At 34.9% G+C, this 14,692-nt stretch overlaps 1 protein-coding gene across 1 annotated transcript in view; it reads left to right on the forward strand.

The window, feature by feature from the left end:
• The window catches only part of LOC150096059 (uncharacterized), a 91,854-nt gene that overhangs the window by 46,563 nt on the left and 30,599 nt on the right, over window positions 1-14,692 (forward strand). The window contains exons 2-3 of the mRNA XM_090409139.1: window positions 3,760-3,825; window positions 4,204-4,420. Of these exons, the coding sequence (XP_090265265.1) occupies window positions 4,250-4,420 (171 nt within the window). The 5' untranslated portion in view covers window positions 3,760-3,825; window positions 4,204-4,249. The remainder of the gene's footprint in view (window positions 1-3,759; window positions 3,826-4,203; window positions 4,421-14,692) is intronic.

The raw sequence follows: 14,692 nt of genomic DNA on the forward strand, positions 1-14,692 counted from the left end.
TAGCCTGGCTCCCACTGATGAGACCTCAATAAAGGTCGAAACCGGTCTGGATAGTGGCCCCTTGCCTTTAATACAAATCATCATACATCTCCTCCAGGAGATGTGCTTTGCATTAAGGGTAAATATTAAGATTAGTGATCAGAGCTTATTCTACTTTTACCATGAGTTGCCTTGGCCTTACACTACATGCAGGATCAGCTAGACTTGCAACACTTGCAGGTGCAAACTTGACTTGTTTGTCTGTTTGCTTACTTGGGAAATGGAGTAAAACCAGGTTTAAAATAGCTTGGTATTTTTTAACATTTATTATACCCAAGGTAAAATACTTTCTATATATATATATAGTGCATTTGCCAAATATTGTAATTTTATTATGCAATTTGTCTTCCCATTTATATGTGGTTGTAAAAATGCTGAATTTTCCACATTGTATAACTTTTTAAATGAAAGAGTTATCAATCTGATGTGCACATAATATTAAAAGAAATATGTTTCCAGAGATCTGCTGAAAACAAAGCTTAATGAATTGAAGGCACAGTATGAGAATAAGAGTGCCTTATGCAAGTTAGAATAGACTTTCTGCAGTGTTTTGTGGCTCTGTGATGTCTGATAACGATAATGTTCAGTTCTGTATATCTAATGGGATATTCAGAACTGAACTTTTTCCTAATTATTATTTCCTAAATAATAATTAGGAAAATAATAAATCATATAACTATAATGGAAAGCTATTCACCTTCAAGATGAACCAACTTTATAAAAATTAATAAGTTATGTCAAATTAAGTTGTGTTTTAGAATAACTGTTAATTTTAGACTAAATACATATTTTTTCTTTTAAATGTAATAGTTTAATTAATATTTAAATGAAAATGTATTTTAAAGGTATTTTAAACAAAGGTCTTTGTTTAAAATTTAAACGTTTAAAATCAATATTAATAATAATAATCAATGCATGAAAATGCATTGATTTCATTAGTTACTTTAGAAGCATATATGCAGCAGCCTTGAATTCAATTTGCAGTATGCTCTTATCTATACAAATAATAGTTATTTTTAACTGGAGGTATCTTGGCAACCAGTAAGAAAATATCACACCATATTATATGAATTGCTGTGTTCAGAACTTATTGATTAGTTTCTTATGGGGTTATTTATACAGTGTATACATCTCTGTATTATGTTTACTTGACAGATGAATTTTATGATTATCAGTGGTATAACATATATTTTACAGTCTGTTCATTTTTTTAAATATTTTATATAATATTGGTACTACTATTTATATACAAAAAAAAAAAAAAATCTTGAAGGTTGTCATCAATTGTTATAACAGATTGTAATTATAACAATTACAATCTGTTTAACTATACACAATGTAAATAGTTAAACAGATTGTAATTGTTATAATTTGCAAGACTTGGATTTTTCAATCAAGCATATATATCCTGCTTTTTATTGTGATTGACTATATTCCATTTTATATATATATATTTTAAGGGAAGTGTAATTATAGGAAAACACTTTTAAACAAATTTAGTGTGTGTGTGTGGGGGGGGGGATCATCTCTGAAATTTGTTTAATGCTGTGGTATCAGGGAAGTGAGTAATATATTTTTTGATTGAAGAGTAGCAAATGAAAGAAAGGCAGTTCCAGAAAAATGGTGAGTGAATTTAAGGTCCAGTATATAACACATGGATTATGTATATGACACATGAAAGTATTTAGAATTGACCTCTACGATGAGTTTTTGAGCAACTATAATTAAGAGATCATTACTAATTCATATACTATCTCTCCGTTGCTGTTTATAATTATTTAGAATGAATGATTAAGGAAAGTGATATTAAACCTTTTGTTAAAAGGGAGATACTCAGTTTGAGATATTCTGAAATACTCAGGTGCAAAGATGAAGGATGCCATTATTAGAATGCAGCAAGGAAAAGTGAAAAAGCTCATTGTTTTGGTGGGTGAATGATTTGAAGTGTGACAAGTATGGAATGAGAGAAGATGTAAAAGAGTTACTGGAATAAGTAGAAAAGAGTGAGTGTTTGTTGCTATGGTATATCATAGGTGTAAATTGAGAGAGGCAATGATTTGTTCCTTGAATTCATCTGAAGTGCATTCATTGAATGATTGCACTTCTTAAATGAATTTAGAGTTGATTTCTGGAGAAATTGTTGTGTATTGAGAGATTAGAAATAGAGAATTGGGAGAACACTAGAGCTGTCAACAGAGATGTGGGCAGTAGGTGTGCTGGAGATGGTTTGCACCTGCTTGCACGGTGTGGTTCAAGCAACATTAAGCAAATATTAGCTGATAATTGAATTTGTTTATACTTTTGGACAGTTGTAATTCTTAAAGGAGAACGTGTCGTGTTTCATTTATTTTAGCAAGCCGGATAAAAATTTACCAGCATGCCCTGGATGCAGTAAAAGTTGAAAGACATCCTTAAGGCAAAGAATTTTTTTTTATGAGACTCCCATCCACAAAAGGTGTTTTCATTCCATCCAGGAGTGTACACTTTCTTAACTCCTCTAGAGTAGTTAAATGTAATAGACTTTATCATGCAAAGTAAATCAATTTAGATTACTAGACAAAGCACTATTTGAGTTACATTAGCTTTGATGTATTTTTTATAATTTTTTCCAGATTGCTTTCCTATCATTGAGGTATCATAGGCATATATGTAGGAAATATATATCTATCTTAGTTAATATAAGCTGTTTACTATTTAGAAAGTCGTTGAGAACTCTTTTGGCCTGGTAATGAGTGTTAGGTCTGGATTATCTCTTCATCCATCATTCTGACCAAAAGGTGTAGGGGCTTTTCAGATTGGTAACTCTTTTTGCACATTCTTTAAAAATACTTGCTGGTATGTTATCCATTCCCACAGCCTTATTAACATCTAACCCAAGCAACACTTGATACACTTCTGATTCTTTCATTTCTTTAATTCTCCTAATTCTTGCCTCCTTTCTACATGTTGCACAGCATCATTCACACCATTATGATATGCACTGATGAAGTGTTCATTAAATAATGCCAATATATCATTTACTATAGTAACTCTGCTAACATAACTATCCACCAGTGTCAACCTGTCATAATTATTTTTCCTATTGCTTGTATTATATAGTTCAAACTGTATTTCTAGAAACATAGTCCAAATTTATAACATTGAGCCTATAAGAAATTAGGTTTGATTTACAACTGCTTTCTTAATGAGTTTTTAGGAACCATTTAGATCTTAAATGCAGGAATCTACTGTATATCCATTTCCTGATGCACTATTGTGTATGATCAGAAAAAGAATTCCATAAATCAATATTTAAAAAATGAAAGAGTTATGTTTTAAATATCAATGGGAAATGAAATTGTTATGATTTCCAATTTAAATCATAATGATTTGATACAAATTAACAGTTATAATTTATCTTATAACATTAAAGCTTAGAGCTTTCTTTTTAACATGACTTTTTTTTTTTGTCACATGAGTACTGCCTTTTCATATGTTGTATGCTCTGAAATGTAGTTTCCTTTTTTTTATACTTTAGTGATGTTAATAAAAAAAGTTCTATTGAAATGTAATTTAGTGTCATTTTACTTATTAAAATCATTTCCAGAAACTTTTATATCTTCTAACTGAGATGCAAGTTTGAATCAAAGAGCCTGTTTGGTTTCATTTTGCTTTAATGATATATTTAATGATACAGTGGTAATTTTTGTAATTTTCTGTTTGGAATTTTTCCCCTTTTAGATGTTTTGCTGCTAAAAAGAAGAAGGAAAAGAAGACAGTAAAGCTGTTCAATGCCACAAATAAACAGTATGTTTTAAGAATTGTAAGAATTAATTTGAAAAAAAAAAAATTGAAGAAAATTTATGCAGTGAACAACAAATGAATTTTGATTCTGCTGAACATTGGAGTAGACTTAGCTTAAAATTTGTTGGAATGTTCTTATTTTCTAGGAACACTTAGTGACTAATTTCTGCAAATATTTTTCTGATAATCCTGACGCCTTAGTTTTTTCCCATTTAGCTTGAAAGCCAACTTGTTGAATAGAAAAATGCACTTTTTGCAAGATTTTTACATTACTTGTTTTTAATAAACAGTGCATTTTATAGCAATGCTTAGTCTGAAAACATAACAGCAGGAAATTAATAATTAACTTCTTTCTGTTACTGCTTGAACCTTGGAGCACAGGAGGAGAGAGGAAGAAAGCTGCTGCACCCCAGGACTGATTAGAAGAATGGGGGCTATGATCAGCAGCTTTTTCCAGACAGGTGGTCATCTGTTGTCATCTGGAACTTCAGAAACGACTCGTGGCATTGTGCTGGCTCTGTTAGAGAAGATGAGAGAGAGTGAAGATACATCAATTCATTGGTCAGCAATTGAAAGTTACCTGATCCACATACCCAAGGTATTATTATACTATATATTATTTTTTGTCTGTTAAGTTTTAAATTATATGCACAAGATATAGGATTCCCAGAAGTCCCATCCCAAGTTGTTACTGTGAACATCAAGATGTCCTCACTTGATGTTCATAGTAACTTGAAAAAAAATTTTATTCTCTATGGCTATAGTTAACCTGTAAGGGCTTTATTATAACTGTTAAGTGTTGTAATCATTAAGTGCATTGAGAGAAAATCAAAGTAAGTATTTTCTTCTGATGATTTTTATTTAATATTTAAAGCATATAACATGGGAAATTCAACTTGCTGTTTTGTCACTCACTCATATAGGATACTTCGTATGATGCAAATTATGTAGTTATAGAGCTACATAACTTACAGCAATATATAGCCTCTGGCAATATGTGTGACTGTTAAATGAAATATGGATTCACTGGCAAATGGTCTTTCATTACCAGTTTGATATTATTCCCTTTCTATTATAGTAGCCTGATTGGATATTTTCTTGTGTTGTGTTTCCTTCCAGTAATCATTCTTTTTTCTTTTTGGAAGTACATTATTCAGCACAGTCTAATTTCTGTTTCTCCTTTTGTTTTATTCAGAACAGTCTAATTTCTGTTTGTCTTTTTGTTGATAGAAGTACGTGGGTGGTCTGAAAAGTTCTCAGCCTCAACCAATAAATGGCATCACTATCGGCAAGATTTTTTTTTTTCTCTAAATTGGTACATCTGTCATAAGCATCCATGTGAAATTGCAAGTCATTCTATCAATTTCAGTTTTTTTATACAGCTGTAGGAAGCCAAAGTGTTGTCTGTATCCCTTAAAATGGATAAAATTGAGTATTGTGTGGTTATAAAATTCTTTGTAAAAGAAGGTTTAATGCCAAAAGAGATTCATTCAAAGTTCATAAAAGTTTATGGGCACTCTTCTCCTTCGTTTTCGACAATGAAGAAATGGGCTGCCAAGTTTAAATGTGGCCGTACCAGCCTTGAAGATGATCCACATGAGATCTAAAAAGTGTAACAACACCAGAAATCATTGATCAAGTGCACGATATGGTATTGGATGATCGGCAAGTCAAAGTGCGTGAAATTGCTTAGTCTATACGCATTTCAAAAGAACGTGTAGGATATATTTTGCACAAAGAATTGCAAATTAAAAAGCTTTGCGCAACATGGGTGCTGCGCAGATTAAAAAACGCACTCACATGAAAATCTCTGAACAGTGCTTGGAGCATTTTAACAAGAATAAAATGATTTTGTGTGTCGATTTATTAATATGGATGAGACTTGGATTTACCAGTACACACCAGAATCCAAACAGCAGTCAAAACAGTAGACAGAAGCCTGTTTTTCGGCACCAAAGAAGACAAGGTCATGGCATTGTTGTTTTGGGATGCTACAGGCATTTTGTTTATTAATTATCTTGAAAAGGGTAAAACAATAACCAGGGAATATTATTCCGATCTTTTAACCAGATTAGACGAAAAAAATTATCTTTCATCAGGACAATGCACTTGCCCACAAAGGTGTTTCAGCAATGGGAAAATTAAGGGATCTGCACTATGAATAGTTGGAACATTCACTCTATACTCCAGATTTGTCTCCCTCTGACTTCTGTCTCTTCCCAAAACTAAAAATCTTCCTTGCTGGTCAGTGTTTTTCTTCTAATCAAGAGGTGATTGCAGCTGTAGAGGGTTATTTTGCAGATCTTACTGAGAACCACTACAGGGATGGAATAATGGCACTGGAATAAATGTATTAGCCTTAAGGAAGATTATGCTAAAAAATAAAAATAATATTTAAAATTATAAATTCGTTTTTTCATTGTTTGGCCGAAAACTTTTCAGACCACCCACATATGTTTTAAAGCTAATGGTCATGTTACTTATTCCCAAATTGTATTATCTGAAATATCCTCTTAAGCCTCTCTAGCTTTGTCAGTGATGACAGTGGCATTTGGTTTGAAAGATCTGAATTAAAATCTCTCTTGATCATAAAGACCTAAAGGCTTTTCAAACTGAGGGTTAACTAGTTTCATGAGTTACCAAGAGTTTTCCTACTATAAAATTGGGTTTTTTCATCCCACACAACATGCAAAGCAGCCAGAGGTTACATGTAAATTGACAGGCATTACAGACTGTATAAGATATCACTGACTGAACTTTCATAGCATTAATTAGATTTTAATAAATCATTAATTATTTGGGCCATGATACACCAAGTCTGATCATATTAAGGAGAATAGGAAATATTCACATAGGAGTGACAATGTATATCTCATTCTTCATGATTTTTCCCTTTATTTTTAAGCAATGGTTTTTCAACAAATGAGAGGGGCACCACTTAGATAAAATCCTTTTTTTATATCAGCATGTTCTATTTTTCTTCCAGTTGTTTTAAAAAAAACCCATGCAGAAAGTACATGAATTAATTCATGGAGTTCATGCTTTCTACCTAGACTTAAAATCTTCAGGTGGAAGGTCGGTAGTAATAGTAAGCAGACTTAAGCTTCTCACTTCTCTTTGATTCCTCTGTTGACTATCTGAACACATTTGTTCCTGCCAGATTAGGCATTTAGTCCAATACTTTTTTTAAAAAAAAATTATTTGACAAATAAAAGTGAATAGTTTAATCAGTAACAAGACCAAAGAAGATTCTAGTCCTGATGAAATTTTTCCAGTTATTTTTATATCTTATTTCTTCATTTCTATGGAAATTTATCACATGAATCATGCATCCATCCATCCTGAAACACACACACACACACACACACACACACACACACACACACACACACACACACACACACACGTCTGTGCCATTTACTGTGACCTTATCTAAATATGGAGATATTAACAGCTAATTTGTACACCGCCATCTTTCTGTTTTATTTTTTTAAATTATTTTTTTTATAGATTCTGAGTAATTCAATTCAATCCTAATGATTACATAAAAAAATGAATAACTTCACAGTTATCCCTTGATATTTCAGAGGATTTATTGGATTTGACTTGCTGACCTGGTTGGCTGGAAAGAGGGCATGCCCTCTTTCCAGCCAACAGGCTAGAGGTTTGAATCGCTGTGTGATCCCTCCCCTCTGCTTATTGGAGGCCTGAAATGGATGAAAAAGTTCCATGTTGGATCTCTAGAGCAGGACTTCTGCACCATGTAAAAATTAAATTAAAAAAGTACAAAAATATATAAAATGAATAAGAAATAAATAAAACATCCTTAGCCCACCCATGGTACAAATGTGCTATAGGTTCATATATCACCTTTTGTGAGCGGGAGCCATATAGATGCAATATATTGAAACCAATATATGCATCTTCATGATTATTCACTGTATATATGTACAAAATGTTGAAAGTTTATTTTTCACTTGGTTAGACTATAATAAATTTAGTTTAATCCTTAATCCAAGTGTGAGCAAACAAAGTTTGCACCTGAAAGTATCTTCAGGACTGGGGTAAGGTGGTACAACACTGGGCAACTCGTTGCAAAGGTGGAGCAAGCTTACATCACTCCTATCTCAGTATCTGCCATAATGCAAAACACATCTCCTTGCAGATGTCTAATGTTATGCATTAAGGGAAGGGCCACTACCCAGACCAGTTTTGACCTTTATTGAGGTCTCTTCAGTGGGAGCCAGGCCCAAGTGGAGATACCAGGCAGAAGCATTAGCAAGGTCATCTCTACCTATAGGGGTAGCCAAATGGTGTGCTACCTTTTTATTAAATTACTCTGGATTTAGAGAAAAATGTTAAACCCAGACTAGTTTTGGTAGAAGGGTGGTGGCCCTTCGCTTAATGCATAACATTATATATACATATCTGCAAGGAGATGTGTTTTGCGCATTATGGGAGATACTGAGATAGGAGTTATGTTAGCTTGCTCCACCTTTGCAATGAGTTGCCCAGTGTTGTACCACCTTACCTCAGTCCTGAAGATACTTTCAGGTGCAAACTTTGTTTGCTCACACTTGGATTAAGGATTAAACTAAATTTATTATAGTCTAACCAAGTGAAAAATAAACTTTCAACATCTTTCTCTAAATCCAGAGTAATTTAATAAAAAGGTGGCACACCATTTGGCAATAGGTAGAGATGACCTTGCTAATGCTTCTGCCTGGTATCTCCACTTGGGCCTGGCTCCCACTGAAGAGACCTCAATAAAGGTCGAAACTAGTCTGGGTAGTGGCCCTTCCCTTAATGCATAACATTATACATATCTGCAAGGAGATGTGTTTTGCATTATGACAGATACTGAGATAGGAGTGATGTTAGCTTGCTCCACCTTTGCAAAGAGTTGCCTGGTGTTGTATCACCTTATCCCAGTCCTAAAGATACTTTCAGGTGCAAACTTTGTTTGCTAACACTTTGATTAAGGATTAAACTAAATTTATTATATGTATATATATAAAGTATATACACACACATTATATTGAATTACAGACATCCTCATTCAGAGTGGGATACATCCAATCTACCATACTGTAAAGGTGCATGTAGCACTGTAAACTAGCATAGCATAGTTGCATATGGGGTTGTGCAAAACAGAATGTTAAAGTTGCAGTCTTGGGAAGAAAAAAATGATATCACAGAGTTTAATAAAGAGTGTGATCATCAGATTTTGGATACCTTCATGGATGAGGTACACTGTGAGCAACTACGGTACAGTTCCAACTGGTTGAGATGTTTACAGCAGATGAAACTAACAAAATTGTAAAGTGGATAATTATGGTGAACCAAGAGTGAGGTGCCTTTTCAAGGTTAATTGATAGAAATTGCCATAGTTGACATTGAAGTTTGCAGGAACAATATCTCAGATAGTGATATACTGCACTTTTGCATATACAGGGTTTCCAGAGCTAAAAGCTCCCAAGACACCCTCTCTTCAATGAAAGTCATTGTCAAAAGTAACTGTTTTGGTGTTAGCAACATACTATTTATACAAAAGAGTATTAGAAAGATGTGCTGGCCTAAAAGGTGTAGCTCTTGCTGCACTATGCTAATGGGGAAACTATATGATACAAACAACATAATTTGATAAATCTTGCATGATTTCCTGTCAGTGCCTGTTGAGGTGGTATCATGATATGTAATAGAAGGTTCCCATACCATTTATTGGTTGGGATTCCCCCCCCCCCCCAATTGTATTGACTGATGTAGCCCTGACATCTCATAGCAGCTCACACACTTTTCAAGAATTTAATGCACTGTATCAGTGGATCAGTGCTGTAAGGAATTGGTTTGAGAATGATACAGATGACATTACCCATTTTTAGTGGCTGACAAATTCAGTGGAGCATAACTATACCTCTAGGAAGATGTTCTGAAATATGTTGTTGAAATATTCAAACACTGCACCCTTCTTCATTCAGGGATTGGATTGTGGGGAGGCTTGCAGATATCATTCTTCCACATTCTGACATTAGTTGGATGTCTGGTGTAATCAGTGCAGTAAGTACAGATGAGTATCCATGCAACTGCTCAACATGATTATTAGGAATATGGTCATAATTCATTGTTGTGTGTTGTTCATCTCCTTCAGGACACTTAATTGGTTAAGACTCTGCAACTCATCTCCCCCCCCCTCTTCTCCTTTGGTATATCATTGACTGGAAATTCTTTTTTCAAGCTTGCTGATAGTAGTTTACACTCTTACACCAAAACTTCTAAACTATCCAGTGCCATTATTTCAGTAGTGAACATTAGACTGCTCTCTATGGAGTTGGAAGGGTGAGGATGAAGATGATTTTATTAACTTCAATTAGTACAACTTGATTTTGTTTTATACTTTGCATGCACAAACATATACACAGATGTGTACCTGCTTACCTTCATACAGATCTATCTTCTTGGAATGACTTTAATCTTTAACCTACCTTTGTATAAACACATCACATCACATCTTCAGAATTTACTAAACAGGTAAATGAGGTGGTGTCAAGCTTTCTTGCACTTCCATGTACAAAAATGTAATATCACAATGTTAGAAAGTGTTTCATCTCTTAGTAACCTCAAGGCATCTTTATATTTTCTTTCAGACTTGAGGCCAGTCAAGAGACGATACCTAAATTCTTGACTTAGAGTACATGAGATACATGAGAGTACATTTGAAAGTCATTGTAATAATTGTGAATGCAGCTTCTTAGAACTTTATTCAGAATTGCTTGAATGTCATCAGGTGCTATTGCACTAGGTTGAGACAGTAAAAGAGCTCTTTTTTAGTTCCTCCTTAATGTCTGATTGTATAGCTCAAGCCCTTTGAGAAAAATTTAGCCTTTGTTTCTCTTGCTGCTCTTTCAGTATTAAAAATTCAGGAGGATATGAAGCTGTTGCTGAGATTCTGGCAAACTGTTCCCCCAAAGTGTCTGCAATAGTTTTGGGATCAATTGTTTCATCTCTTAGTAACCACCTGAAGACATCTTTATGCCTTGAGGTTACTAAGAGATTACACTTCCATTATGATCTAAGGTAGACAAACAGTGTGTTCTATATCTACCTGTCATTTTTTGGATTTTATCTCATACAATTTTTGCACTGGTCATTCGATTAATTAATGAGATAAATTGGATCCATGATTGTTTTTGATTCTGACATCTCACATAACATGCTTTGACCTGAGCACACTTAAAAGCTATTAAGTTTGATGTGGTGGGTTATCTATGAAATATACCCCATGCTCTGTGTTGATCTTTTGGCTGTTTGGCATTCTGAGTTCCACTAATGCTTTGGATAGAGTGGAAATTGAGATGACATTTTTGGAATGGTGGCTTCTAATGCCTGAACATCTGTTATATACTTTACTGCTTCCTTGATTGTCTGCATCAGCATTAAATTTTGCAAGATGGGAAAAAATATTCCTGTTAGCCTGGTCCATTTTTGATATGGACATGCATCTGTATAGGTAGGAAAACATGGTTCCTGCAAAGACATTGTGCAAAGAACAGGAAAGTGATTGCTTCCATATATGTTTTCTTTACCCCATGTGAGCAGTGGAAGAATGGAAGGGAAGCAGATTGTAAGACTGGTTTCAGAATATGAATGGGTAGCATATAGAAAGAAGTATTGAGTCTCTTATTCAAAGGGCAGGGGGCATTATTGTCAAGGATTTGTTCAATGATATGGCCTCGTCTTTTTCTGTTGGTACTACCCACAGAGTATTGTGACCATTAAAGTCACGCATAAGAAGTATTGGTTCAGACAGTTGCAAGATAAGATTATCAGGATCAATTTCATTTAACTCAGCACTCGGTGGTAAATAAATTGAACATACTGTAATAAGAAATTCCACAGATAGGTGAATCACTATTCCTTCCAGAGCAGTATTAAAGATGGACATGATGGACAGGAGTGTAACTGCCCACTAGGAGAGCTCTCTCCTTGTGTGCAACAGTGAAATTCCTGTAGAGTCCTCATTGGGTCTTCTGTATACAGAAAGCTCTGTTTCTGCAGCAAAATGTTGATGCCCTCGATATTCTGATGAAACCATGATTATCCCATTATAAAAATTTTCCCATTGTTTTGGCTTTATGTACTTGTTTGGTTTTTGGGAGGTTGAGGGCTTACCTTTGTTAGATTTATATTTATGAACTGATTTTGGGAAGTATGCATGGCCAGTGTCCATCTCTTCCTCTCGTAAATTATTCAATACATCTGATGTGACAGGGTCAGTTAGCAAGTTTAATTTACTTTCAGTGGATACCAAAGTATACATTTGTGGGGGTGTCTGGTGATTTATCTTTAAGTGATATCTTTGCCATAATTTTTTTGACAAGTGGGTTCTCATCAAATGAAACAATTTTTGGTGTTGTCTCTGGAGTAAGACCATAACTCATGCAATTGATGCACTCAACAGAGAAATACATGTGATCATAAAGTTCAGATATGGTGAAATTATCATATTATTATTATTATTATTATACAGGCACTTCCATGGAGTTCGAAAACTCATCTTGGGAGACCCAATCTATCCACACAGTCTATCATACCTCTCCTTGAACCCATTAACAGACAAAATACTCACACCTGACTCTGGCAATCCATTCCACTCATTCACAACTCTCCAAGCAAAAAATCTAGTTCTCACACCCCTACTAACCACACCTTTATTCAACCTTCCGGGGATGATCCCTTATTCTGGCATCTCTAGCAAAGTGCTGAAACATTTTCCCTGCATTTATCCTATAAAACCCTTTAAGCAACTTAAATGTCTCTATCATATCCACTCTCCCCCCCCCCCATGCATCAACCAACTTTTGCAATCCACACACACACACACACATACATTCAATCTATCTTGATAGGGAACATTCTATAGGCCACTCACCATCTTGGTCACTCACTTCCACCACTTCCTCATCACCAAGAAACCCTGGGGACTTGAGCACAATCCAGATGTGGGAGATATCAAGGCCTTATAAAGAGGAATAACAACTTCCTTATTTCTACATGTTAATGTGTTCTTCAATAGCAATATGTCCTCTAAACTTTAACTCTCTGTCTACCACCACCACCACCACCACTAAATCTCTAGCTTCATCTATTTCCTGGAGTATGGTGCCATTAATGTGATACATGGCTTGTAATCTGTTTATCCCAAAATGCATAACTTTACATTTCTCACCATTAAACTGACACTCATTAACTGTTGTCCATACTGACAGCCTATTTAAATCCTCCTGCAAGCTCTCAACATCACCTTAATTAATTATTACTCTACCTAATTTCACATTATCAGCAAACAACTGAATATTTCCTTTAAGGTTATTTCCTATATCATTTATGTACAACTTAAACAGGAACAGTCCTAGCGTTGAACCTTGTGGCACACCACTAGGCACCTCTTTTCACCTCGATTCTGCACCTCCATATACCACTTTTTTGATATCTGTCCAGCAGCTACCCTCTTTTCCACTTAACCAGTGTCATATCCATCCCCATTTGTTTGCATAAGATTTCCATGTGATATTCTGTCAAATGCCTTTGCAAAATCATTGTATAGCCATTTTCTTTAACCAGCTGAGCTGTTACTCTTATTATAAATAGTAAATTACTAAGGAATGACTGAACCTTCACAAAGCTATGTTAACCCTCATACAGTATCATACTTTTATATACCCATTCTTGAATTCTCTTTTTTGACCAATTTTTCTAGTACTTTTAACACTCGCTATGCCTGAGATACTGATTGGTCTATAATTTGCTACTGTAATCTTAGAACCTCCCTTATGCAAGCAGATTATTTTGCCCTTTTTCCATTCACTTGGAACTGTGCCAGAGTGGAGACTTAAATTAAAGAGCCTAGTCAAAAGCATTAACAGTTTCCTTGCACATTCTTGTAAAACCCCATCTGATATCCCATCTAATCCCACAACTATATTTACATTGAGATTTAATGTAGTAAGAACCTCCAATTCCTCCACCTCTGTTCCCACATTAGTGTCTGTCACATAAGTTGAAGCAGTATTTTATTCTTCAAGCAGTACAAGTTATTCTTCCTTGTACTTGCCGCATAACAAAAGAACTCTTTCGGATTTCCTTAGGCCTTCTTGACGACTAGATTCTTCTCATAATGTGATTTTGCCTTCCTTTCCATGCTGGTCCTTTCTTTGTACTGTTCATGAGTTTACTGGTCACTACCTGATTTACTGGTTACTACCTGATTAACCCTCCTTACCCTAGCTATGCAATTTAATATTGTTTCTCATAGATGACCCTTAACTATATTGCATGCACTATTAACATCCTTACTGGGCAGTGTTTTATGCCATGGCAAAGATTTAAGCTTCTTCCCTTGTCATGAACACCTCCTTGTAGTTCCACATATACTCTTCTTGACAGAATATTCCTCATGTTTTATAATCGCCCAAGTCAGGACCGCATGGTCATTTTTACCAATCGGAGGCAATGTGGTCACCTTGGTGGATAGCTCTTCTGATCCTGTGACCAGGTGAAATACTCTCCCACCTTTAGTCTCCTTCATCACATGCTGCCTTGAGTAATTACCTCTTAGTAGGTGTATAAATGCTATTTCCTTCCTGCCATGTTCTTTCTTCCTTCCGTTTATATATATCCATAGTTGAAGTCCCCCATAATAATCACTATTTACATCCTTACCATGCAGCGTTTTTATGCCATGGCAAGGATTTAAGCTTTTAAGCTTTTTCTTAAGGAGTTCCACAGATGATACGGAAGACATGCATTGCCAAATTAGTACAACGAGTACAGGTCATCTGTGGAACTCTCTGCCCTATAGCAACAATCAACT

This window comes from Typopeltis vanoorti, chromosome 19, assembly GCF_054136105.1.
Source record: "Typopeltis vanoorti isolate ZY-2024b chromosome 19, IOZ_Tvanoo_1.0, whole genome shotgun sequence".
NCBI classification, from domain to species: domain Eukaryota; kingdom Metazoa; phylum Arthropoda; class Arachnida; order Uropygi; family Thelyphonidae; genus Typopeltis; species Typopeltis vanoorti.